Source organism: Hypanus sabinus, chromosome 10, assembly GCF_030144855.1.
Source record: "Hypanus sabinus isolate sHypSab1 chromosome 10, sHypSab1.hap1, whole genome shotgun sequence".
Lineage (NCBI taxonomy): Eukaryota > Metazoa > Chordata > Chondrichthyes > Myliobatiformes > Dasyatidae > Hypanus > Hypanus sabinus.
In genome coordinates, this window is record NC_082715.1 from 145,629,613 (window position 1) to 145,655,893 (window position 26,281).

Below are 26,281 nucleotides of genomic sequence, written 5' to 3' on the forward strand. Positions count from 1 at the left end.
AAAATTGTCGCACATCGAATTATTTACCAAGAAAGCTAAAAATGACCTTGATAGTGGCCTCAATGTTTCTAATAACATTCCAAAAATGATAGCAAAATGTGGAAAATCTCATACATTTGGTCAAAGATAAATGATGCCTGCTGCATCAGAAGTGCTCACCACTGTTCTCAAAATGGATCTATTCCTATTAAAATTATTATAAAAATAATAATTGAAATCTATTCCTCTGAGCAATAATTCCCCCATGTCATATTGACAGAATGAGTGAAGACAGAGTATCAACTATTTACAAAGCAACAAAAAAAAAAGAATTTGGGATACACATAGATTAATCAATTGCATGAGATAAGGAGGCTTTGCAAATGGGATATGTATTGTTTATCAAAAAAATGGAAAAGTTTCTTTTAAAATTCTCCTTTGTAAAAAGTTTTTTTAAAAAATCAATCTACGACAAGCTCAGAATGTATATCAAGGATAAAAATATTCCAATTACAAACATGATCTCTTGTGCAACATATGGAGCACCATATATGATGTGTCACCAGGCTGGTTTGGTGGCATTTATGAAAAAAGAAATTCCAAGTCTGTTTGTAATCTATTGTAATTCATTGTCAACATCTCACAGCCAAATACCTCAGCTAGCGACTTTTTCCAAGCATGACTCTTGTAATATCTGCTATCAACTAAATTAAAGCTCAACCATTAAATAGCAGCATATTTCGCTAGTATGCCGAGATAATGATGAAGAGTTTGAATGCGTACTTCTTCACACTGAAGTGTGTTGGCTGTCAAAAGGCTGCTGCTTAATTGAATTAAATTAACTTTCTTACATCCTTCATATACATGAGTAAAAACCTTTACATTACATCACAATTCAAAGATGCATTGTGCAATTATAGTAATTTATAATAAATATTATGTACAACAGGATAGTCAATATGACATAGAAATACAGTTGTATCAGCATGAATTAAGTAGTCTGATGGCCTGGTGGAAGAAGTTGTCCCAGAGTCTGTTGGTCCTGGCTTTTATGCTGTGGTACTGTTTCCCAGATGGTAGCAGCAGGAACAGTTTGTGACTGGGGTGACTCGGGTCTCCAATGATCCTTCGGGCCCCTTTTACACAACTATCTTTGTAAATGTCCTGAATAGTGGGAAGTTCACATCTACGGATACGCTGGGCTGTCTGCACCACTCTCTGCAGAGTCCTGTGATTGAGGGGAAAGTACATTTCCCATGCCAGGCGGTGATGCAGCCAGTCAGGGTGCTCTCAATCGGGCCCCTACAGGAAGTTCTTAGAATTTGGGGGGGGCGGGGGGCGGGGGACCCTACCAAATTTCTTTAACACTCTTAAGTGAAAGAGGCTCTGTTGTGCCTTTTTCGCCACACAGCCAGTAGGTACAGACCACATGAGATACTCAGTGATGTTTACGCTGAGGAACTTAAAGCTGTTCACCCTCTCAACCTTAGATTCATTGGTGTCTATAGGGGTTAGCCCATCTCCATTCCTTCTGTAGACCACAACCAGCTCCTTAAAACCTTTCTTTGATTTTTTTGACACTGCGGTTGTATCTTTGCTCAGTCGACAAGAGCTTGGGGAACAACATTGAAGTACATGGAGATATGGCATACCTTGCCAATCTGAATAACAAAATTGACATTCTAAATATGAAATAGCAGGATAAGAATTTCAATTTAATCCAAGCAAAGAGTGCAGTGTCCACTTTTATCAGTAAATTGGAAATATATAAGCAAAACATTGGGAGAAGAATGTTCTCACAGTTTCCCTGCACAGAAAGTATGGCGATCGCTTTCACAGACAGTGATTTGCAAGGGTACTGCTTACACATAGTCACTGAAGAAGGACATTCAGAATCAATTCAAGGACTGGGTAATTAATCCTTTCCTTTGCAAGGTGGAAGAGCAGGAAGAGAGCTTGCAAGAAAAAATATCATTATTCAGAATGATGAAAAAACAAAAATGCTTTTCAAAAATGTTGGCTTTTGTGGTTTGTGGCTACACTGTCATATAAAGTTTCCTGGTCTTTGGAGAAGAGCCAAACTGCTCCTCATTGCATTTTCATCCTCCTATCTTGTTGAAAGAGGCTTCAATACAGTGAACCACATACTCACAAAAAACAGAAACCACTTGGACTTTGTTATGCATAAGGACTGAAGGCTTTTGCTGTCACAACTTGAACCAGATATTTCAACTCTTGCTTAAAAAACATTCATCATACTCAAGGACTACACTGAATTCAAAGCTGCTGTACAGTGCACAGGTACCTTGTAAACCAGGTTTAAAGACAAATAAATATTTAAAGCAGTATTATTTTTCTCATGTTAGCATATGGTAGACATGTTTTTGCACTATGGGGGCATCATTGTGCCTAAGAGGGTGTTGGCAAATATGAAAGTGCTTTAGCAGGGCACTGAGCTAAAAAAGGCTGAGAAACACTGGGCTAGATCATACAGTAAAGTGCATCTTCTGGTAGAAGATAAATAAAATGTCATTAAAAACAGAGAGCAAGCAAGGAAACTGTAAATAATGAACTGATGACTCAGAAGGGTTTGATTTGTTAGTCGATTTAGTCGTAAACAGAAGGCACACACTGTAAAATGTCAGTATCTGTTGAGAATTCAAATTATAGCTTATCTTACTTCTTCCTGATTTCTGCACATTTCACCTTACAAGTTAATGTACTCACCTCTGCTTCCTTCTGCAACAGCATCTTGTCCTTGTCAACCGTTTCATCTTCCACATTCCTATCAGTACAAAGAGATAAAGAAAGTTAGTTAGAAACTCAAATTACATCTGTTGATTATAACTCAGGCAGTAAAATCCCTATGCCAAGTACTTCCACGTGAAAATATGAAAATTTTGCAATACTTCAGTACCTGGAAACTATCTGTACATAGACCTAGAATTGCAACAATCACCTTAGTAATGTGATCATATTTTGCTTAACAATCACAAATGATAAAAGTTTATCCCAAACCACAGTTAGTCACCTAAATGTACCGCATTATATTGTTGGAACATAAATACGAAATCCAGGAGTTTTTAACCAAAGAATGCTCTGTGAATTTATATTCTATCTTTTTCTGGAGAGTAATGACAATGTGGGCCAAATAGGGAGCATTGATTTGTGGCCAGTTCCATCACTAGGCAACTAAATCCTCACCATGACAATCCTTCATCAATATGCTGGGAGAAAGATAAGGCCTTAAATATCATGCTCTGCTAAATTTTGCCTAACATCCTTTTTTGACATTGTTTAAAATTTTATTTTTTTAAATGAATCTAATTACAACATAGTATTTACTTTTGCACAAATATTTCTAATTCTTCAAATTGTTTTGCTTAAATACCAGCATATACTCAAAGCACAATATCTTTCTTCATTAAACAGCAAAAATATGATCAAGTATTTTTGGCACATATTCCCATCTCAGTCTAGCATATAATGAAAAAATACAATTCTATTAGTAATAAATGCTCTTTAAATGTATGCGAATGTTTCATGCACATTCTATATACCAGTTTTTGAAGTATTAGAATACAATCCATACTATATAACCAAACCTTCGCTATTGCACTACTTATAACCAGTTTAACCCTTAGGCATGTGATAGTGACCACTCCTCACTTTTTCTGTAACCATGTTCAAAGGGCTTTTACCCAGCAATAATTAACTCCAAATCTGGGTCAAGTTGCATTGATGGGTCAGGCTCTGCCACTTACTACTTTCTATTCTGTTCAGACACCTACTTATGATGGTTACTCAAGACTTCACATGCACTCTCTTGGGTGCCTACAATTCTTACCTCTTGTGCATCAACTTACAACACATTCTAGCTTGGATTTGTATGTTTTCCTCATCTGAGCTACCCATCCACAATCCTATTTCATGCATTGAGCTGTATAATTCTCTCCATACTTTCTGTGTACCCAGTCTAAAAGCAATTCCCACTGCTGCTTATTTCTTTGCTGTTCAAGCTTGCCTGCTCCATTCAGTAACCCATCCATTCTTTCCATTCAGTAACTTATCCCACGATCAAATGAACATTTCTGTGAAATTCCTGTCTGGTTCATGCCACCCTGATGACACAGCTTACTCCTTCCATAAAATCTGAATGCACCAGTACTCTGTTATTCCTCTCTGTAACGCACCTCCAAGCATTCATATACTGGACAGTTGCCTTTGTTTCAACATCAAAGAATGCATTTACTAAGAACAGTTAATTACAAACATATGATCCATTGGTCAGACACAAGTTCCCTTCCAACTTCAGTTTTGCGTCCCCAGCTCACAAACTCAATGGAAGATCTTTCCTTATTTGTCAGGTTTCAGCCATCGACCAGTACGGTGGAGAAAGAGAGGAAAGTAAACACCAATACATTCATTATGATTTTGGCAGCAGGGAGATTAAATCTTAAAATACGGTTACCCTGCTCTTCAAATGACAAGCAAAACACCTCAGCTTGCCAGTCATCCACGTCAGGGGAGTGCCTCTCCAACCTCTTGCTATGCGATCAGTTCCTGTCCAGGACTCAACTGCTATCAAGGCTGTTATTTGTGAATTTACTAGCAAGCAGCACTGCAGAATGCTGTCACAATGTGGGATAAATGAAAACAACTGTTATCAAAATCTGTTCTCCCTCCTGCCGTCTGGGAAAAGGCTCCGAAGCATTCCGGCTCTTACAACCAGACTATATAACAGTTTCTTCCCCCTAGCTATCAGACTCCTCAATATCCAAAGCCTGGACTGCCACCTATTGAGAAATATATCTGACATAACCACTATATATACCTGAAATATAATCACTATGTATTAGCTATTTACTATACTATGTAATCACTTCTAGGTACTGAATATTAGTATGTATTATTTTACTAGACACATTTTGTTATGTGTTGTTTTCACTAGATACTTTGTACTCTCTTAGCTGTATATTATGGCACTTACAGAACACCTGTTTGTTTAGCAGCACTATTAGCTGAGATGTATCCCATGTATTACACTCAGCCTTTGTTTAGTCAGAGGTAACAGTGGCGGACAGGATGCTGCGAGCAGGAATGTAATGTGAGGGAGGTTGTCTGTAAAACATAACCTTGGCCACGAATAAGGTCCCAATGCGAATGGGTGAAAAATAATGGTGACGCACCGAGAGCTAGGCAACAGCGATTGATTAGTTAATATATAGATGATATGCAATTATAAATTGATTGGGTATGCTGATGAAACCGGAATGTAACTGAGATAAGAAATTACTATAAAGAATGCTGTACACCGGAGCTCTGTGGGCTTTCGGTGACAAGTTCATTGATTGCCTCAGCCTTTGTTTGCAAATAAAGGTTTAAACTTCTTGAAGAATTGTCTGTGTCTCCAGGTCATTTCAAGTAACCACGACACACCTTGCCCTACTGTCCTGTTTATTATTTATTGTAATGCTTGCACTGTTTTTGTGCACTTTATGTAGTCCAGTGTAGGTCTGTAGTCTAGTATAGCTTTCATTGTGTTTTTTTTTTAATTACGTAGTTCAGTCTAGTTTTTTGTACAGTGTCATGTAAACCATGGTCCTGAAAAATGTTGTCTCATTTTTACTATGCAGTGTACCAGCAGTTATGGTCAAAATGACAACATAAGTTGACTTGACACGACATGTTACTTACAGGATGGTGCCGATAAACCACAATTTAAATATAAAAGTTGAATATCCTTTTTTAATATGAAGACAAACAACTAACAGCATAAGCTAACTAACAGACAAGCTACTGAATGTAATGCTACTTGCAAAGGTCATTCACAAGTTAAAATAGCCCTTCATGCCTGCAAGCAGGGAGTAGTTTACTTGCTACAGAAGCTCAGTGACAGAATCATTAAAAAATGTAACTATGTGGGCTGCACAAGAACCTTCCTGGTTTCACAGCTGGAATGCAGTCATACCCAAGTTTCCCTTTTGTCTACTGTATGTTTTTATGTGTATGGAACCAAATCTTGATTGAGACATTTGTTTGAATGTTTTGTCTAGGAATCATGCTCAACAAGCAACCCTTGCCAAAAATATGCTAATACATGACCAAAATAAGGGCAAACAATAAAAAAGGTGTGTAACAGATAAAGAAGTGCAGTCATTTGAAAAAAGAAATATGAGATGTTAGAGGAAAAACAGAGCAAGTTAAAATGGCATGAGAAGCTAAATGAAGTGTTCAAACGAAGCTGAAGATTCAATCAGTAAGAGAGTAGAAGAACAGAAGAAATAAAACAACCCTACATCAAAATCATGGCTGATTGGTGTCATTTTCTGACACAATCCTCACATCCATTATTTACCTAATAACCAGAAATTGATTCATCTCTGCTTTTAATGAACATATTGACTGAATCTCCAAAGCCCTCTGGGACAGAGAAATCTTCTGGGAAAGGTAACTCTGAAAGAAAAATTTATCCTCATGTCATGTCTTAAAAGGACAGCTTCTTCTTGAGATACTATGACCCCCTGATTCCAGACCCTCAGACAAGGGAAATCCTCCCCCTGCATCCAGTCTGTATAACTTTGTAAGAATTTTATGAATTTTAAGATTTCCCCCTACTCTAAACTCCAGATAACACAGGCCGAGTCTACAAAGCTGCACAATAAATTGGACATTCTTTGTAACAAATTAGTCAGTTACAGGTTTCCCCCACATCTGTAGGTAGAGCGTTCCTATGAAATGGTCCGTAAGCCGGAACGTCGTAAAGTGAATAAGCAATTACCATTTAACATGGGAAAAATCTGAGAGCATTGCCAGACACAAAAAAACCTACAAAATCATGCCAAATAACACACAAAACCTAAAATAACAGTAACATATAGTAAAAGCAGGAATGATATGATAAATACACAGCCTACATAAAGTAGAAATACTTTTCTGCAATCATTGCAGCACTGTCCAGCGTAGCAAAAATCTCACTGTAGCACTACTAGCGTAGCGGAAGCACTCTCTCCAGTAAGCTTTAAGCTATGAAGCTGCCAAATCATACCGAATAACACATAAAAATACACAGCCGAGATAAAGCAGAAATAATGTATGTACAGTGTAGTTTCACTTACTGGAATCGGGAAGAGAGCAGCACACTGATGATGGTGTGTTGGGCTGAGTCGTCAGAGGTTGGGGTGCTCGGCAACTTTTTTCAATAAATTCCAGATTCGTCACAGTTAAACAACTAACCACCTTCTGTAATTACTTTCTTCAGTTCTGCTGAGAACTTTTCGACAGCTTTAGTACCAGCCGAAGCACTCTCTCCAGTAAACGTTAAACTATGAAGCTGCCGAAAAGCTCCCAGCAGACTAAAAGAGACCACTTTGCTATGAACAGAACCAATAGTAACATCGGCAGCTTTCAAGATTCTTTCTTTCTGTGTGTAAATAATGCGAATGGTGGGCGCAGGCAAGTTCAACGCGCTGACAATGTCCTTACTTCATTGACCACAATCAAAACGCTTAATTACATCCAATTTTATGCTAAGCGCAACACCCTTATGAGCTCTCTCAGGCTTTTTCGACATCTTAGGACACATCTTGCTAAAGGGTGCACAAAGTAAATCGAGATAAAGCAGAGATGCTCACAGACATGTATGGCGGCTTGATGCTGAATGCAGTTCTGGGGGAGGAGCTTGCCTTTTTTCATAAAAGCAAAAACTCCTTGGTTAGCGAAAACAGGTAACTAATATAGGTCTTTCATATAAACGAGGTGTCGTAAAGTGAACGTTCAGAAATTGGGAGACACGTAAAAATTCTTGCAACACACGCAAAATGCTGGAGGAGCTCAGCAGGCAGCATCTAATGAAAAGAGTACAGTCGACATTTCAGGCCGAGACCCTTCAGCAGGACTTCTACATCAAGGATATACATGTTGAAGTGGAGGCTTCCAATAAAGTTGTTTAGGATCTGAATGGGTAAATCCAAACTCTACATGGGTAATGAATTAAGCTACACAGGATGCCCAGTAACTAACCTTCAGCACAGACAACTTATGGGGAGCTCAAAGTATGTCCCTGTCTACCCACCCTCTAGTAATGATAGTGATAGGTCAGATCGGTACAGGAAGAAATGTATTTTGGTGGAGGACAGGGGGTGGGGGGGTGCAAAGACAGTAAGGTCATTCTAACGTACTGAACTTTATCATCAGCTTACATGCCTAAGCAGGACTACTGCCAATCTAAGCAGAGAAAATAAGTAACTGTTAGCTGTTACCCTGCCTCTATGTCCTGTAACTCTGATACTTTTCCCACACTCAATACTTCCTCACTTTTTAACAGATTTACCATATGAAGGCAAGCCTATGGTTAACAGGATCCGATGGTTGAATTACTTTCAAATATGCTGAACATGGATATCAATTATACGGCTGTCTGAATGTCAGAAAGGATGCATGCTGCCCTCTGCTTTCAGTGCATGTTAGCAAAGAAAGTCTTTTCAAAGCAGCATCTCAATGTAACAAAGAGCACACCAAGCCAGAAAGGCTGAATTCTTGGGAAAGTTTAGCAAAGCTCTAAAGTAGCTTATGTAATCTTTGAGCACAGTCAATTGTGCATTATTGTATCTTTAATTTAACAGACTAATATTCAGAGGTCAGAGAATTTAAATTCAAATAATTATACAGAACCAATAATGGTTATCATGAAACTACCAGATTGCTTTCACCTGGTTATCAACATAAACTCAGTATGGCCTACAAGCGATCTCAACTCGATACAGTTGACCTTAGCTACCCACTGAAATAGCCCATCAAACTACTCGGGGAAAATGGGAAATATATGTTATATACAGACTGTTCCCAGGTTACATACACCAAACTTGTGGACACCGCACACATGCAAATGAGCTCCCATAATATTACAAAAGTCTGCACTTACATTTAGTTCTTACATTTTAAGACTACAGGGCATGCACTTAAGGTGAGAAGAGTTCAAAGGAGATGTGCGGGGTCATTTCTGGTACCTGGGATGTTCTGCCAGGCAAGTATAACAGAGGTATTTAGACAGCCACAGGAATATGCAGAAATTGAAGGGATATGGACTTTATGTTACCAGAAGATAGCAGTTTAGTTAAGGCTTTTAATCATAAGTCTCATTTGTTTGGAAACTATCTCTTACGATTGCTCTGTCTATTCTTCTCTCTCCCTCTTGCACAACCCATTTCCACAACCCCTGCAAAACGGGAACCCATTCATAACCCAGTTTAGCCTGTATATAAAAATAGTGACCAAATCCAATAATAGCTAACAAAATTAAATTCCGTTTTCTGTGACATGACAAAGAGCCCAATGCTATTCACAAACAATATCAGCATTACAGAGATCCAGAGGCAAGAGAAATGTGATACATTTAAAGGGCAACAGATGAAGTAAACATTGCTTTATGAAAGGAAAATCACATCTGACCAATTCTACATAATTCTTTAAAGGGAAATAAGAGGGTTAAGATGACACTTTTGCACAACAAAACATTAGCGGGGCATTACCACGGTATTTTAGGAAAATCCTGGTTGAGCGACTAGGGCAAAAGGGTAATAATTCTGAATGAAATCTCCAGCATCAATGAAGGAGTTTGGGGTGTGGCTACGCAGAAGAATTATGTTGAATTGAATGAATGTATAAAAATTGAATGAGGGTAGAAATATTAAATGCTTAATGGATTTTATAACAGCAACAACAGCTACATTTTTATTACAGAATTGGACTACGATATTAAGTGCAATAATTAGTGACTTCTCCATATTAAAGTAGTTTTGAGCTTCTTGAAAATGAATCCAAAATAATTTCCAGTGTCAACAGTTTTTAAATTTGGTTTAGTCCACTTGAAGCAATTCATCATCATAAATCATGTTGCAATTTGTCTCAAACGGTGTCCAGATTATTTCAACTTGTGAAGTAGAACAATAATGTTTTGGGCAGAAGCCGACAGCTGCATGGCTACCAAAAAGCTTCTTAAGTAACACTTACCAAAGCCAAAAAGTCACTCAACACATTCCCTCCTTGGATGTCCTCACTTGTTTGTAATCTTTCAATATGTCCAGTGAACTGGTCTTCCCATAAAGTTTGAAAACACAAAATTACTTGCAGTTGCAAAATGTTTTAAGTAAACTGCTTTGTAATAGAGGGGCACCATCTTTGCTCTAAGATCTAGAATAAAATAGCAGCCGTCTTGTGTGAATTACTGGCAATCATCAAAACTGCCTAACTGCTGCAGCCACCATTTTCAAGATCAGTAATCTGCTAACTCTATAGTGGTATTTATGAATCTGAAGTTTAATGAGGCTTAATGAAGAGAACATTCTTTGTAACAGAAGTCTTGGAAATAACAATGACTCCTGCTGGCATGTTGGTATGAGACTTCTAATTCATGGATTCAAGGCAGTAATAATCGCCTGAGTCTGGTTCTGAAATGAGGGAATAAGCAACCAGAGGTTAATAATTGAGATACTGCAACCACAGTATAATTAGCTTCAGAACAATAATGATTTCAAAAATCATGTAAACAAAAAGTATGTTTTGATATGTAAAAGGTTTTGTTGGTATTAATAGAAAATACTGAGAAATATAATAAATAAAAATGGGAAAAGGAGGAGTGGAACAACATGTTAAAATGCTGGAGGAACTCAGCAGGTTAGGCAGCATCTACGGAAATGATTAAGTAGTCAACGTTTCAGGCCAAGACCCTTCTTCAGGGATGGAAGCTAAATGCATTGAGGAGAAAAGGTATCAAACCATATCAATACAAACAGAAGCAGTGCTTAATGGAAGCCATTTGGAGTGGAAAAGTGTGGCAAATAACACTAAACAAGGGTATATGTCTGGGCTTCTGATATACTTCCATACACAACTAATTTGTTATAAGACATTGATGATACACTAAGGGCATGAGGACTACCCCAAACTGGAGCAGCAGCATTTTATAAATAAACATACTGGGCAGCAGAATGGGCATAGACAGGTTATTATTTATCAACTTGAAATAATTGTCATAAGACTTCCATATCTAAAATTGTAATATTGATACACATACGGAATTTCTGGTCTTTATAAAATATCAATAACTAAGTTCTCTACACCAACTGACTATTAAACAATCATAGGTAGAACTAAAAGGGAAGATGTAAAATCTGTAGAGTGATTGGAATGTGAAACCAAACGCCACAAATTCTTTCTAATGGAATAAATAATTACAGAATGTGAAAAGCTGTTGCTCTCCCTTCTCACTGAGAATAAGGTGATACCTCTCTCTCCCTTATTAATGAGAGAGTAAGAGGGGGGACTCACACGAGTGAGAGAGGGGGGTGAGCGGTCACGCACGTGAGAAAGAAGGAACAGCAAGAGGGGCGAGCGAGACTGTGGCATGTTGAAGTACTGGGTTATGAGCTACAAATTTTAATGGACTCTAGATTATGGTCTCTTTGGAGGCTTTGCTATTGCTTAGTGGGAGCCTGATGCTACCTTGTGGAACAAGTGCAGGGGGGTTTATGCTTTGCTACTACTTCTGCATGGGAGGGGGCTTTGAGGTTCCTTCTGTCTTTCTGTCATTCATTTTTTGGGATTTTCTGTTTCATGGATGTATGCGAAGAGTAAGAATTTCAGGTTGTAGATATTCTGATATTAAATGGAACCACTGAAATCAATGAAGCGAGCAGCTTATTTCTACACAGTAATATTTTAAGATTCCATACAGTAATACAGAGAACAGCTAAATAACAGCACACTTTATGGAGTAAATACCACTGGTATACATCTTTCAAAAGTCAACTGCTGCAAACACAATCCACCTTCCATTGTACTGATCTATTGATTACTTACATGAAGAGCAGAAGAATGTTCTGAACATGATTTGTGATTATTTACAGAGAAAGCAATAAATTGAAACTCTTCTATCAGAGCACTTCTAATGAACCATTAATGAGCTGCATGTTACTGCTATTTCCTTCTCCAAAGATGCTGCTTAACTGCTCTGTGCATCATACACCTTAAGATATTACAATTAATGTGTATTGCAGATACTTAAAGCATTAATCTATTTCACAGAAAACTCTTCAATGCTGTGCACATAATAAAGAAACTACAAGATATGTACAAATGTCATTCCTGCACATTATGTAAATATCTTCTACACAGTAACATTTAAATAAAACTCTCTTGATCATTATAAAATCTATTAAATGCAAACAACAGTCTATGCAATAATAAATTACAAACACACATTCTTCTGGACTCTCATCAATTAAATCTAACTTCTTCAACCAAAATAGAAAGTGACTTTCAGGTTTTACGACAATTACAAAGGTATTCTCGATGTACATGTGCATTCAGAAGAAAAAAAACAGTTTTTTCCAACTTGTCACATGTACTGAGATAGTTTTGTCTGCATGCCATCCAGACAGATCATTGCACACACAAGCACATCGAAGTAGTAAACAATAACAGAATGTAGGATATACTGTTAAAGTTAGAGAAAATGTATTATAGGAAGAAAATAAAGTGCAACGGCCACGATAAAGTAGATTAAGAGATCAAGAGTTCATTGATTTATAGTCTTACAGGATGGAAACAGGCACTTCAGCCCAACTTGTACAACTTATTGCCCAACAAGATAGTCCCATCTGCTCCCCTTTGGCCCATTGACCTCTAAACCTCTCCTATCCATGTACTTGGTTTTTGAAGTGTTGCTAATTTGCCTGCCTCAACCACCATTTCTGGCAGGTCATTCCAAATACACATCACCACAAAAAGCTTCCCTGATGCTCAATTTACATCTTTCACCCCTGATCTTAAATCTCTCTTGTAATTTAAGCCCGCAGCTCCAAGCAACATCCTGGAAAATCTTTTCTGCCTCTTTCAAGATTAATATTTTTCCTTGGACCAAAACTGTACACAATACTCTGACTGCAATAGTGCCCTGTCCAATGAAAAAGCCAGCACCCCCTTATGCCTTCCTTACTACCCTAACTAACTGACACTTGGCTTTCAGCAAATTATACACTTGCACTCCTAGATTCCTTTGTTCCAAAACACTCCCCAGAGTCCTACCATTCACTGTATAAGCCCTACCTGACCTGATCCCCAACACAAAACCTCACATTTACCCAGAATGAAAGCCATTTGCCCATCTTCAGCCCACATGTCTAGCTGATCAAGATTCCCCTACATTATACACCATCTTTCTCAACATTTTTGCCCTGGAGAAATTCTTGAAATCATTTTCAGGTCTCAGGGAACCTCTGCATAAAAGTTATTATATCTAGAGCTCATGGGACATTAGCGTGATCGGTAAGCTGTAGATATAACAATCCAAAAATAATTGTCAATGCTCTTTTGAATAGAGAATGAAGTTTTAGCCAACCTTTTCTGAAAAAAAAGTTAAGCTTAGCTTACCTTTCTTGAAATTATTCTTTCTTTCTCTTTCGTAAATTTTTAAAACTTGTAAGGTAAACATAATAAATTTCTCAATTCTGGGTTGAACTTGAGGTAAGCACACACGCATTTCACCTTCAACTGAAATGAGACAGTTTCTATCCTTGCTCTTGATGCTTATTAAACAGAAATAGCTTGCTCACACATGTGAGAAGTTGAAAACTGCAGCAAAATATTCATTCTCGAGTGAACTGGTCTTAAAGCTACTGAATAAGTTGCCTCCTGAATCTTTTTACTGACTTTTGTTTTGAGATTCAATTAGTCGTTTAAAATTATCATCACTTTTATGTGTCATATGGCTGCGATTTGTAGTTAAGTGTCTCTTTAGTTTTGCTGGAGCCACTGCTACATTTGTAAATTGGCTGCCACAGACTGGACACTATGGAATAGAACAACTTGGATCACCAGTCCATGTAAAACCCATTGATAAGTAGCTTTCGTTGTAAAGATATGGTAGTGGTTAATTACTTTAGTCACAACCACTGCATGTCTCCAGGATCCAGAAGAGGGTTGATGGACTTCTGGGGCAACAGGAGGCACTGGGTCTCTGCTACAGTCCCGAATCTTCCAGTCGCAGAGGGCGGTCAGTCATTGGTGAGCATGCCTCTCTGCCTCAGGACCCTGCAGAGATACCTTTATAGCGACCACCCTCTGAGATGGCATGCACTGATGATGCGCTTTCTCCGCAGGGCATGCTGCCTGCAAAAGCATCAGCTGCACCACTTTGAGGGAACTGCCTCACTTTTACCGAGAATTGTCTAGTCTCATCCAGACAGGACGCTCCAGCGCAGCTGGGGGACAGTGCTTAAACTGCGAAGGGGACTGGTCCTCATCTTAGCACAGTAAGTGAGGAGGGGGCTCAGGAAAGTGGACAGGTTCCGGCTACATCACTATCTGAAGGACTGGAAGTGCTCTTCGGACCCAGGCCTCAGGAGACTACGTGGGAGAAGGCCCTGCATAACACGAGCCGTCTCGTGGGGATGACTAATGTGCCCTTCCATGACCTCCAAAGCATTTCTTGCACGGGCTGCTCCCGCACATCTTTCACTTCAGCTGCTGACCAGACTTAGCTTGGTGATCTGCTTTACCAACTGGCAGTGGAGGAGGTTCCCAGTAGAAATATCTTTATGCTGGTCCCCTTACATTGAAGAACTGGGGGGGCAGTGCCATACAACAGGTACTGACACCCTGTCCACTTGTCCATTCTGTGGCAAGGAGGAGTCAGAGTACCATGCTTATATAGAGTGTGAGAGGTTGCAGGTCCTGTTTGAGTATCTGAAGAGTCTATTTGTCAGGTTCTGGTTGTACTTCAGCCCCACGCTCCTCATACATGGACACCAGTATGGAACAGTGCAGGTCGGGAAGAGGACATACCAGTGAGCTTGCTCCTGGGCTTGTCCAAGATGGCCATTCGCAGGTCTAGGCAGTGGGCAGTCGAGGGCTCTGCCAGGGCCAACTGCCTGCCCCTCTCCCGAGGATATGTTTGTGCCCGGCTGTCCTTGAAGAGGGCGCATGTGATCACAATGGGTATTGCAGGGGATTTCAGGGAGCAGTGGGCCCACAGGGAATTGACTGTTTTATAGACAGTAATCATATTTTAATTTGAGCTTATTCACTGTCTTGTAAATGCTTAATATTTGTACTTTGCATATTTGTTGTGTAAATAAACTTTCATACTTCTGGAAAAAAAAATGGATGGACTTTTTTGTTGTCTGTTGTTGCACTGTTTCAGTGAAATGACTTAGAAGATGGTAATTCTTCATCATTAACCTTATCAAAATTGTCCATAGGCCTAGGTTCAGAATTCTCCTCTTCCATCTCACCCCTCTTCAAAAATCACCACACCGGACCATCTGTAGAATGAAAATTTAGCTCCAATTTTCTTCCACACTGGTAGAGTTTGTTCACTCCTAAAAGTCAGTCAGTGGTGCGCAAGGGAAAGCTGGGGGAGGTAATTCAGGAGCGAGAGGTTGACGTCATAGTTCAAGTTGGGAGAATGCATTCAATGCCTAGAAAACGTACTTCATGCTGCTCATCAGACTGCTGTCCTCCCCTCCATGCAATATAGCACTCATCAATTATCAGCCTACCATCCTCCTCTCCGTGCAATACAGCAGTCACCAATTATCAGCCTACCATCCTCCGCTCCTTGCAATACAGCACTCACCAATTATCAACCTACCATCCTCCCCTCCGTGCAATATAGCACACACCAATTATCAGCCTACCATCCTCCCCTCCATGCAATACAGCACTCACCAATTATCAGCCTATCATCCTCCCCTATCTCACTTCAAAAACTGAGAATGGTGTCAACCAAGCAAACACTGTCCTACTGCGCACTGCCATACTGGGCTGAGAGACCACTAACGAGATTGTTAACGGGGCTGCTTGGTCACTGCAAGTGCACTGCACTCAGGTTGTGTGAAGTTCAAGAATTGATGTTGATTTTTCTTAAATTTTCTCTCACAAAACCCCTAACCACCCCTCACGGAACACCATTTGAGAAAGAAATTCTGTTCTACACACTATCGACATCATCAGCTATTTTAGTATCATCTGCAAACAAGCAAAAAAGTTGACCAACAACTCTACTTTTTCAGGAGGCTAAAGAAATTTGCATGTCCCTGTTGATTCTGACCAATTTTTATCAATGCACCAAAGAAAGCATTACAGCTTGGTTTAACAACTGCTCTGCACATGACAGCAAGAAACAGCACAGAGCTGAGGACACAGCTCCAGCACATCGTGGAAACTAGCTTCCCATCTATAGATTCTGTCTACACATCTCACTGCATTAGTAAAGCAGCCAGCATAATCAAAGAATTCACACACCCTGGACATTCTCCCCACTTCCATCGGGCAGAAGATACAAACACCTGAAGGCACATAATAACTCAACATAAGGCACTCAACAACACCTTCTACCCCACTATTATGAAACTATTAATTCCCAACTATTATAAGCTGGACTCTTGATGTCACGATATGCCTTGCTGCGATCTTGCACCTTAATTGTCTCCCTGCCCTGTACTCTCTCTGTAACTGTTACACTCTATTGTTTTACATTTGTATTGTTTTCCCTTGTTTTACCTCAATACAGTGCTGTAATAATCTGAACTATACAAGCAATATGTAAGACAAACTATTCACGGTACCTTGATACATGTGACAATAATAAAACCATTTCCAATTCACTAACCAAGCCTTGCACATTCACATCCGATTTATTTATATAAATCACAAACAGTAAAGGTCCCAACACCAGCCTGTGTAAACAAGACACCAATCCCAAAGACAATCCTTAACCATCACCCACTGCTTCTAAGCACTGAACCAATGTGTTCAATCAGTTATCTACCCCTCTATCCCATGAAATCTAACATTCCAAACTAGCCTGCCACGAGGGACCTTGCCAAAGGTCTTAGAAAGTCCAAAGAGACAAAATCCACTACCCTACCCTCATCCACCCTCTTGATTACTTCCTTGAAAAGTCATAAATCTTCCATAATAAGTGAGTTCCACAACTTAAGATAAAAAGTACTCTATTAATCATTGCTTTAATTATATAATGTATTTAATCTTCCAGAATATCCTCTTAAATTTACCATGCCTTGAATGTCCTCTCATAACCTCATAATGTGCATCGTAATTCATTTGGGCAATTCATATTGTTGGCTTAGAATCCTGACAATGAATGGCATAAGCCCCTTGGATAACAGAAATAACCAGAAGACTAAAGGACAAAGGAGCAGAATTAGGCCACTCAGCCAATCGAGACTGCTCCGCCATTTCAACATGGCTGTTTTATTATCTCTCTCAACATCATTCTCCTGCCTTCTCCCTTAACTTTTGACATGTGACAAATCAAGAACCAATCAACCTCCATTTTAAATATACTCAATGACTGGCCTCCACAGACATCCATAGCAATAAATTTCACAGATTCACTGCCCTCCTCATCTGATCTAAATGGATGTCCCTTTATTCTGAGGCTGTGCCTTTTCATCCTAGACCCCCACCCCATCCCTGCCCACCCTTACCTCAAAGAGGATATAATTAATCTGCCTCCAATCTATCAATTCATTTTATCCTTTTGATTTCAATAAATGCACTGGGAATTAAAAGACTGACAAAGTTTCTGTCACTGCCTCCTCTTTGTATTACAACTCCCTTGAGAAACAGAGTCTTCTTTGATCACCTCTTGACCAATGCCCTAGTCTTTATCTACTGTAAGTGGAAACTGCCAGACTTTTTCTCTTCCACAAAATCAGATCTTTCTTTATTAAAAATAAAAATATACAATTCATGCCCTTAATTTTTCTCCCACTTTAATCATTCCTCTTCAGAAACCCAAAACAGCTTTCACCACTCCTTTTTGAATCATAAGCCACATGTTGCAAGAAGTTCCCACAGGAGGCAGCTGCTCTCCACTGCCTCGCCCAAGAAGTCGTTCTATTTTTATTTGTAGCTTACACATTCGGAGAACTTAAAACTTTGGTCAAGACAGGGAAACAAGTTTTGTTTTGTTAATTCTTATTCTAAAAGCTGCAGAAGCCAATGTTGAACCATTGTCTAGTTGAGATTAATTAATTCAACACAGATGTGGGATAAAAGCTGCAGTTTCAATGACTTGGCATATTTCTGTTCAAGCAGCCAATAAACCATAAGGATTCCAAGATCCTTGAATTTAAATTACTAGCATATTAAGAACAATTTTAAATTCACACCAGATGACTTTGAAAAAAAAACAAACATTTGGCAAAATTTTTTTAATAGAGAACCTAAAAACAACCAAGAATGGCGGAGAGAAGAAAAACTGTAACCAACCTGCCAACACGCTTCAGCCGCTCAGAACGGAAATTCTCATAGTGCAGATCCTGGGTGACTTCCTGCAGATCCTGCATGTGTGTGCTGCAAACAGGAAAATTTAAACATGAAATTTTAGTCAGCATCCTCTTCTGTTTCTATGTTTCTCAGCTATTTTCAACTATCTTTCCTACAAGTACAGGAACCTGGTAGAGTTGAATGTGGTGCTTTCTTCAGAAAATCAACCTGCAAATCAACTGTAGATGTACCAACAATGCTAACACTAACTTTTCAGGAGTAGCAATCAATATAATTCCTAACAAAAAAAAGTAGTTTAAAAAAAAAATACGCATGGATTCTATTTGGTCCTTTGCTCCTAATCCTCAAAGCCATTTAGTTTCAATTGAGTTGAATGAATCATTGAAATTGCGCCAAGTTAGATCTAGTTCAAGATCACAAGATGCAAGAAAACAGCAGCATGCATCGGTCACCAGACCAATCAAGCCTGCCCTGCCATGCCACATGGAATGATGGAGAGCCATAATATCACCCACCACAGAAACATGCCATTCAGCCTATCAGGGATCTGCCTTGACCATGGAATATCCATTTGTACAAGTCCCACTTTATTCTCCTTGTGTTATTATCAATCCTTCCAAGTTTCTACCACTTGCTGACACATCGGGACATATTTACAGTGGCAAACCAAAAGAGACTAGAGGTCAAGAGAGAATCTGGGCTTATCAACTGTACAACAATTGTAGCAACAGCTGTGCCACCTCATGGCTGACTGCCCCAGGTCTATCTCCAGTTCTGTCCCAATTTTTCATAGCCAATCTTTCCAAACTTTTGTTAACTCCTCTTTGAGTGCCTTCAGCAAGCTAGCTTTTGCAACCTTCTGGTGGAGAGGCTTCCTCTGTAAGAAGAAATTTCTACACACTTCAGTTTTAAATGACCACACTCTTGTAACTGTATCACCTTATTTAAATCGTTCCCACTGGTGGAAAGGACAAATAGTGCAAGTTCAGTGGTCAGGTATCTCAATCTAGGTGCTAGAAAACTGCAGGAATCACTAGATTCTATGAGAACGAAAAGTGCAAACATTGTCTCCATCAGGATCGTGGCTCAGGGATAGTTATTTGTAGGGATGGTTTTAGGAACAGAAAGAGTAATTAGAGGTCAGTTTACAGTCCAGGGACGGAGATGTGGAGAAGCTAGAGGTCAGGCCTTGCTCCACGTTTAAAGTTCAGTAACATAGACGGGTGACAAAAGACCTGTAGTCCAGGCATCCACTCTGTGCTCAAAGACCAGTAACATGGAAAGGTGTCGTTGGTGGAAAGGTGGTTGTTGGGCTATCCCAGTCAGTGGGTCCCACGATCGGATGCCCATTCAAGAAGGAAGCATTGGGGCAGTCAGTCAGTGAGCATGGCATGGAAGCCTGGAGTTTTGCATTCCATCATCAGCTAGTCCATGGGTTAACAGCTAAAATTGGAGCCCAAAGGTCAATCGGTAGTCCGGAAATCAAATATCAATGGCCAGAGTCTGGAGTGTGAGGGAGAGTGTGCGTGTGAGAGATAGTGTGTGTGAGAGAGAAAGAGACAGTGTGTGTGAGAGAGAGAGTGTGAGAGAAAGTGTGTGTGTGTGTGTGTGTGTGTGTGTGAGTGAGAGAAAGAGAGAGAGAGAGAGCAAGAGAGAGTGAGAGTGAGTGAGTGAGGGTGAGAGAGTGAGTGAGAGAGAGGGTGAGAGAGAGAGAGGGGGGGAGAGAGGGAAAGGGGCTCTTGACCATAAGGCCATGAGATATAGGAGTAGATTTAGGCCATTTGGCCTATTGAATCTGCTCTGCCATTTCATCCTGGCTGATCCATTTCTCCTCTCAGCCCCAATCTCCTGTCTTCTCCCCCATATCATTTTATGCCCTGACCAATCAAGAATCTATCAACTTCTGCCTTAAATATATATAAAGACATGACCCCCACTGCTGCCTAAGGCAACAAATTCCACACATTCACCACTCTGGCTAAGGAAGTTCCTCCTCATCATCATTCTAAAAAGATGCCCCTCTATTCTGAGGTTATATCCTCTGGTCTGAGGCACTTCCATCATAGGAAGCATCCTCTCCACATCCACTCTATCAAGGCCTTGCACTGTTCGATAGGTTTTAATGAGGTCACCCATTTTTTTTCTGAATTGCAGTGAATATACCCAGACCCATCAAACACTCTTCATATGACAAGCCACTCAATCCTGGAATCATTTTCGTGAACCTCCTTTGAACCCTCTCCAATGTCAGCACATCCTTTCTAAGATAAGTGGCCCAAACCTGCTCACGATACTCCAAGTGAGGCTTCTCCAGAGCTTTATAAAGTCTCAGCATTACATCCTTGCTTTTATATTCCAGTCCTCTTGAAATGAATACTAACATTGCATTTGCCTTCCTCACCACAGACTCAGACTGAAAATTAACCTTCAGAGAGTCCTGCACAAAGGACTCCAAAGTCTCTTTGCGCCTCAGATTTCTGTATTTTCTGTCCATTTAGAAAATAGTCTACCCCTTCATTTCTTCAACAAAAGTGCATGACCATACATTCCCCAACACTATACTCCATCTGCTATCTCTTTACTCATTCTCCTAATCTGTCTAAGTCCTTCTAATGAGTCCTGACGAAGGGTCTCGGCCCGAAACATCGACAGCGCTTCTCCCTATAGATGCTGCCTGGCCTGCTGTGTTCCACCAGCATTTTGTGTGTGTTGTTGTTTGAATTTCCAGCATCTGCAGATTTCCTCGTGTAAGTCCTTCTGTAGTCTGTTTCCTCAAAACCACCAGCCCCTCCTGCAAACTTTGCAACAAAGCCATCAATTCCATCATCCAAATCATTGACGTATAACACAATAAGAAGCGTTCCAAACACAGGCCCCTGTGGAACAGCAAAAAGTCACCGGCAGCCAACTAGAAAAGGCTCCCTTTATGACCACTCTATGTCCCCTGCCAATCTGGCACTGCTTTATCTGTGCTAGAATCTTTCCTTTAATACCATGAGCTAGCTTGTGAAGCAGCCTCATGTGTGGCAACTTGTCAAAGGCCTTCTGAAAATCCAAGTACACAACTTCAATCCATTCTCCTTTGTCTCTCCTGCTTATTATTCCTTCAAAGAATTGCATCATATTTATCAGGGAAGATTTTCCCTTTAGGAAACCATGTTGACCAATGCCTACTTAATCAAGCGTCTCCATTTACCCTAAAACCGTATGCATAATGATCAACTCCAACATCTTCCCAACCACTGAGGTCACACTAACAGGCCTATAATTTCCTTTCTTCTGCCCCTCTCCCTTCTTAAAGAGTGAAGTGACATTTGCAAGTTTCCCATCTTCTGGCACCATTCCAGAATCTTGCGATTCTTGAAAGATTACTAATGCCTCCACAATCTCTTCAGCCACCTCTTTCAGAACACTGGGGTGGACACTGTCAGGTCCAGGTTTTCTTATCCATCTTCAGACTTTTCAGTTTCCCAAGAACTTTTTCTCCAGTAAGGGTAACTTCACACACCTCACAACCCCTGACACCATGGAACTTCCACCATATTGCTAGTGTCTTTCACAGTGAAGACGAATGCAAAGTACTCAATCAGTTCGTCTATCGAGTCTGGTTGTAGTTGGGAGCTGAATGTCCAAGGTTGCACATTGTATTGGAGGCAGAAGGAGGTACGCAAAGGGGGTGGAGTGGCTCTGCTGGTAAAGAATGGCTTCAAATCAGTAGAAAGATGTGACACAGGATCAAAAGATGTTGAGTCGTTCTGAGCTGAGTTAAGAAATTACAACAGTAAAAGGACCCTAATGACAGTTATATATAGGTCTCAGTAGCTGGAATGTGGACCATAGATTACAATGGGAATTAGAAAAGGCACATCAAAAGGACATGCACATTGATTGGGTAAATCCGGTTGGTAATGATCTCAAGAGAGTGAGTTTGTTGAATGTCTATAAAATGGTGATTTAGAGCAGTTTGTCATTAAGCATACTAGGGGATCAGCTATACTGGATTGGGTGTTATGTAATGAAGCAGAGGGAAACCCTTAGGAGGCAGTGATCACAATATAATTGAGTTCAACTTGAAGTTTGATAGGGAGAAAATAAAGTCTGACATAGTAGTATTTCAGTGACAGTGGTGAGAGGGAGGAGTTGGCCAAAGTCAATTGGAAGGAGATGCTGACAGGGATGACAGCAGAGCAGCAATGGTGTGAATTTCTGGGAAAAATGAGGAAGGTGCAGGATAGATGTATTCCAAAAACAAAGAAATAATGAAACAGCAAAATAGCACAACTGTGGCTGATGAGGGAAGTCAAAGCTAATGTAAAAGCAAAAGAGAGGGTATAAAACAAAGCAAAAATTAGTGGGAAGACAGAGGATTGGGAAACTTTTAAAACCCTACAGAGAGCAACTAAAAGAATCATTAGAAGGGGAAAGATGAAATATGAAAGCAAGCTAGCAAACATTATCGAGGTGAATAGTGTAAGTATTTTAAGTATATAAAAAATAAAAGAGGTGAGAGTGGATATAGGACCACTAGAAAATGTAGCCAGAGAAATAATAATGGGGAACAAGGAGATGGCAGATGAACTAAATGAGTATTTTGCATCAGTCTTCATTGTAGAAGACACTAGCAGTGTGCCAGATGTTGGAGGGTGTGAGGGAAGAGAATGTGTAGTTACTATTATAAGGGAGGAGGTCCTCAAAATCTGAAAGACCTAAGGGTACGCAAGTCACCTCGGCCAGGCGGACTATACCCTAGGGTTCCGAAAGAGGTTGCAGTAGAAATTTTGGAGGCATTAGTAATGATCTTTCTGGCAAGGTGCACGGGGACTGGAAAATTGCAAATGCCACTCCACTATGTAAGAAAGGAGCAAGGCAGCAGAAAGGAAATTAAAGACCAGTTAGCCTGACCTCAGTGTTGGGAAGATGTTGGTCAATTGTTAAGGATGAGGTTATGGAGTACTTGGTGGCACAGGACAAGATAAGTCAAAGTCAGCATGGTTTCCTTATTAGAAAATCTTGCCTGATGAATGTGTTGTAATTCTTTGAGATTACATGTAGGATAGATGAAGGGGATGCAGTGGATGTTGTCTATTTGGACTTGCAGAAGGCCTTTGACAAGGTGCCACACATGAGGTTGCTAACCAAGTTAAGAGCCCATGGTATTACAGGAAAGTAACTGGCATGGTAGAGCATTGGCTGATTGGTTGGAGGCAGCAAGTGGGAATAAAAGGATCCTTTTCTGATTGGCTACCAGTTTGGTAGTGTTCTGCAGGAGTTGGAACTGCTTCTTTTTATGCTGTATATCAATTATTTAGATGATGGAATAGATGGCTTTGTTGCCAAGTTTGCAGATGATACAAAGATTGGTAGAGGGGCAGTTAGTGTTGAGGAAACAGGTAGGCTGAAGAAGGACTTAGACAGATTAGGAGAATTGGCAAAAAAGTAGCAAACAAAATACAACGTTGGAAAATGCATGGTCATGCACTTTGGTACTAGAAATAAATATGTGGATTGTTTTCTAAATGGAGAGAAAATCCGAAAATCTAAGATGCAACAGGACTTGGAGTCCTTGTGCAGAACACCCTAAAGGTTAACTCGCATGTAGAGTCGATCGTGGGGAACGCAAATACAATGCTAGCATTTATTTCAAGAGGTCGAGAATACAAGAGCAGGGATGTGATGCTGAGGCTTTATAAGGCACTGGTGAGGCCTTACCTTTGAGTATTGTGAACAGGTTTGCACTCCTCAACTAAGAAAAGTTGTGCTGGCATTGGATAGGGTTCAGAGGAGGTTCACAAGGATGATTCCAGGAATGAAAGGGTTATCATACAAGGAAAGGTTGACTGCTCTGGGTCTGTACTCGCTGGAGTTGAGAAAGATGAGGGGATATTTGATTGAAACCTTTTGAATGCAGAAAGGCCTAAACATGGTAAGATGTTTGACATGGTAGATGTTTCCCATGGTGGGGGAGTCTAGGACAAGAGGGCACAGCCTCAGGATATGGGGCATCCATTTAAAACAGAAATACAGAGAAATTTAATTAGCTAGAGGGTGGTGAATTTATGGAATTTATCAGCACAGGCAGCTATAGAGGTCAGGCTGTTGGGAGTATTTAAGGCAGAGATTGATAGGTTCTTGATTGAACACGGTATCAAACGTTATTTTGGTGCTTGTTGTAGTCTGTTGTTCTGTCAAGCGTCGTGGGCATGCTATGTTGGTACTGACACTTGAGGGCTGCCTCAAGCTGCTAATGCAAATAATACATTTTACTCTATATTACAAAGCACATGGAATAAATAAAACTGAATCATTACTTGGGGCATTTCAAACGACTAGGCTTGGATAAGTAGTCTTTCAGTGTGTTTCAGATTACTACTCCAGTCCTTCATGAAAACAAATTGTGAACCACTACCCTAACTCCTGTTTTGCAGTCATGACTGATTCATTGTAATCCGTTTGGCCACTAGAGGGGTCTGTTAGTCCATCAGTTAACTGGGAACCTGGAGGAAAACTGATCCTTGGCAACAATTTCACAAGCTCGCTGACAAACACAAGATTTAATTTTACTTAAGAAACTGAAGTATTGGCTTAACGTTTTTAATTGGATGTAGGAGTCCTATAGAAGATTGCTAAACATCCCCCAAAAGTGTAAACTGGGATTGCTGAGACTAAGCACATCGACATGGATTCAAAGGCAGCCACTGATCTTGTGCCAGCCTGCCAACTGAAGCAACTGACAAATAATTCATTCGTGCCTTATTGTCCACAGGGAAGAAAATTCTTCAAAGAAAAATGTATTAAGTGTGATTGCCTTCATATAACTGTGCAGTTCATCCTTGAAACTGGCACCCATTGGGCAAGTAAGTCCTAAAAGTGAAACTAATACTACTCTGGTTACACCTACTAGTAGCAGAGGTTATTAAAGTTCACCAATTAAATCATACATTTGAAATTATCATTAATTTCAAGCCAAATGGAAAACTTACAAAAGATTGATCTGTAACACAAAATGTCAAATAGATTTGACAACTAGAAAATGAGGTGGAGCATAGCAGACAATGGCACCTAATAGTGACTCCTTTGCTTGCATCTTTGGAAACAGCTCTATTTCTATCTTTATTATCTCTATCTTTCCCTCTCAGGGTTCTTTAGAATACCCTAACCTGGAGTTACACATTGACTTCAGTTCTTTGCGGGAATGGGATCCGTTCTCGGGGTCTCACGACTGGCTGTTATTCGATATATCAAGAATGTGCCCAAGAAGATCAGCGCACCTTCCGGCTCTGGAGGAGGGCGGATGAGGTCAAAGCCTCTGCAGGAAATCGCTGTGTCATGGAAGACGGAAAATCAAAAGCAGCAAGCTGGCTGTGTGCCCAGAGACCTGAGTTCTTTGGGCACAGAGCTCAGAAAAAGTGACACAACACACTTTTAACACTGTAAATCAGCAAGCTGTTTGTTATGTTACCCCTCTCGCTGTGAAACAGAGACACCTCTTTTTCCCTTATTTGGAAGCGAGAGAGAGCCTATGGTATGTCAAATTCTGGGTGCACGAGTAGTCTTCGGGGTACTGCAACTCTGTGTCTTTATTGATGCTTTGCTACACACTTGAGAGCTCGGTGGGGGGGGGTGGACAACGCTTTTTTTGCTGGTGGCGGAGAGGGGATCATTTCTTTGCTGCTGCTTACACGTGGGATGGGGGAGCTGGGGGGGGCTTTGGGGTTCTAACATTTAACTGTCATTTATTCTTTGGAGCACTCTGTCTTCATGGCTGGTTGCAAAGGAAAATAATTTCTAGATGCATATTGTACACATCTCTGACATTAAATGTACCTTTGAAACTTCCAATTTTTCATAATTTATAGTTAAGATCCAAATGTACATTCCTTTACCAACAATGGTAGAGGAAGTAGAGAACCATACTTTAATTTCCCTCGTCCATCATCTCTGTCTCCCCCCTTGCAGGTTCTTCTTCCATATCCAAAGGTAGTAT

At 40.1% G+C, this 26,281-nt stretch overlaps 1 protein-coding gene across 2 annotated transcripts in view; it reads right to left on the reverse strand.

Moving 5' to 3' along the window:
* The window catches only part of zgc:63587 (uncharacterized protein LOC393431 homolog), a 170,383-nt gene that overhangs the window by 39,217 nt on the left and 104,885 nt on the right, over window positions 1–26,281 (reverse strand). For both annotated transcript variants that reach the window (XM_059983185.1, XM_059983186.1), the window contains exons 11-12: window positions 18,280–18,363; window positions 2,707–2,764 (exon numbers count right to left, since the gene is read on the reverse strand). In XM_059983185.1, coding sequence (XP_059839168.1) covers window positions 2,707–2,764; window positions 18,280–18,363 — 142 coding nt within the window. The remainder of the gene's footprint in view (window positions 1–2,706; window positions 2,765–18,279; window positions 18,364–26,281) is intronic.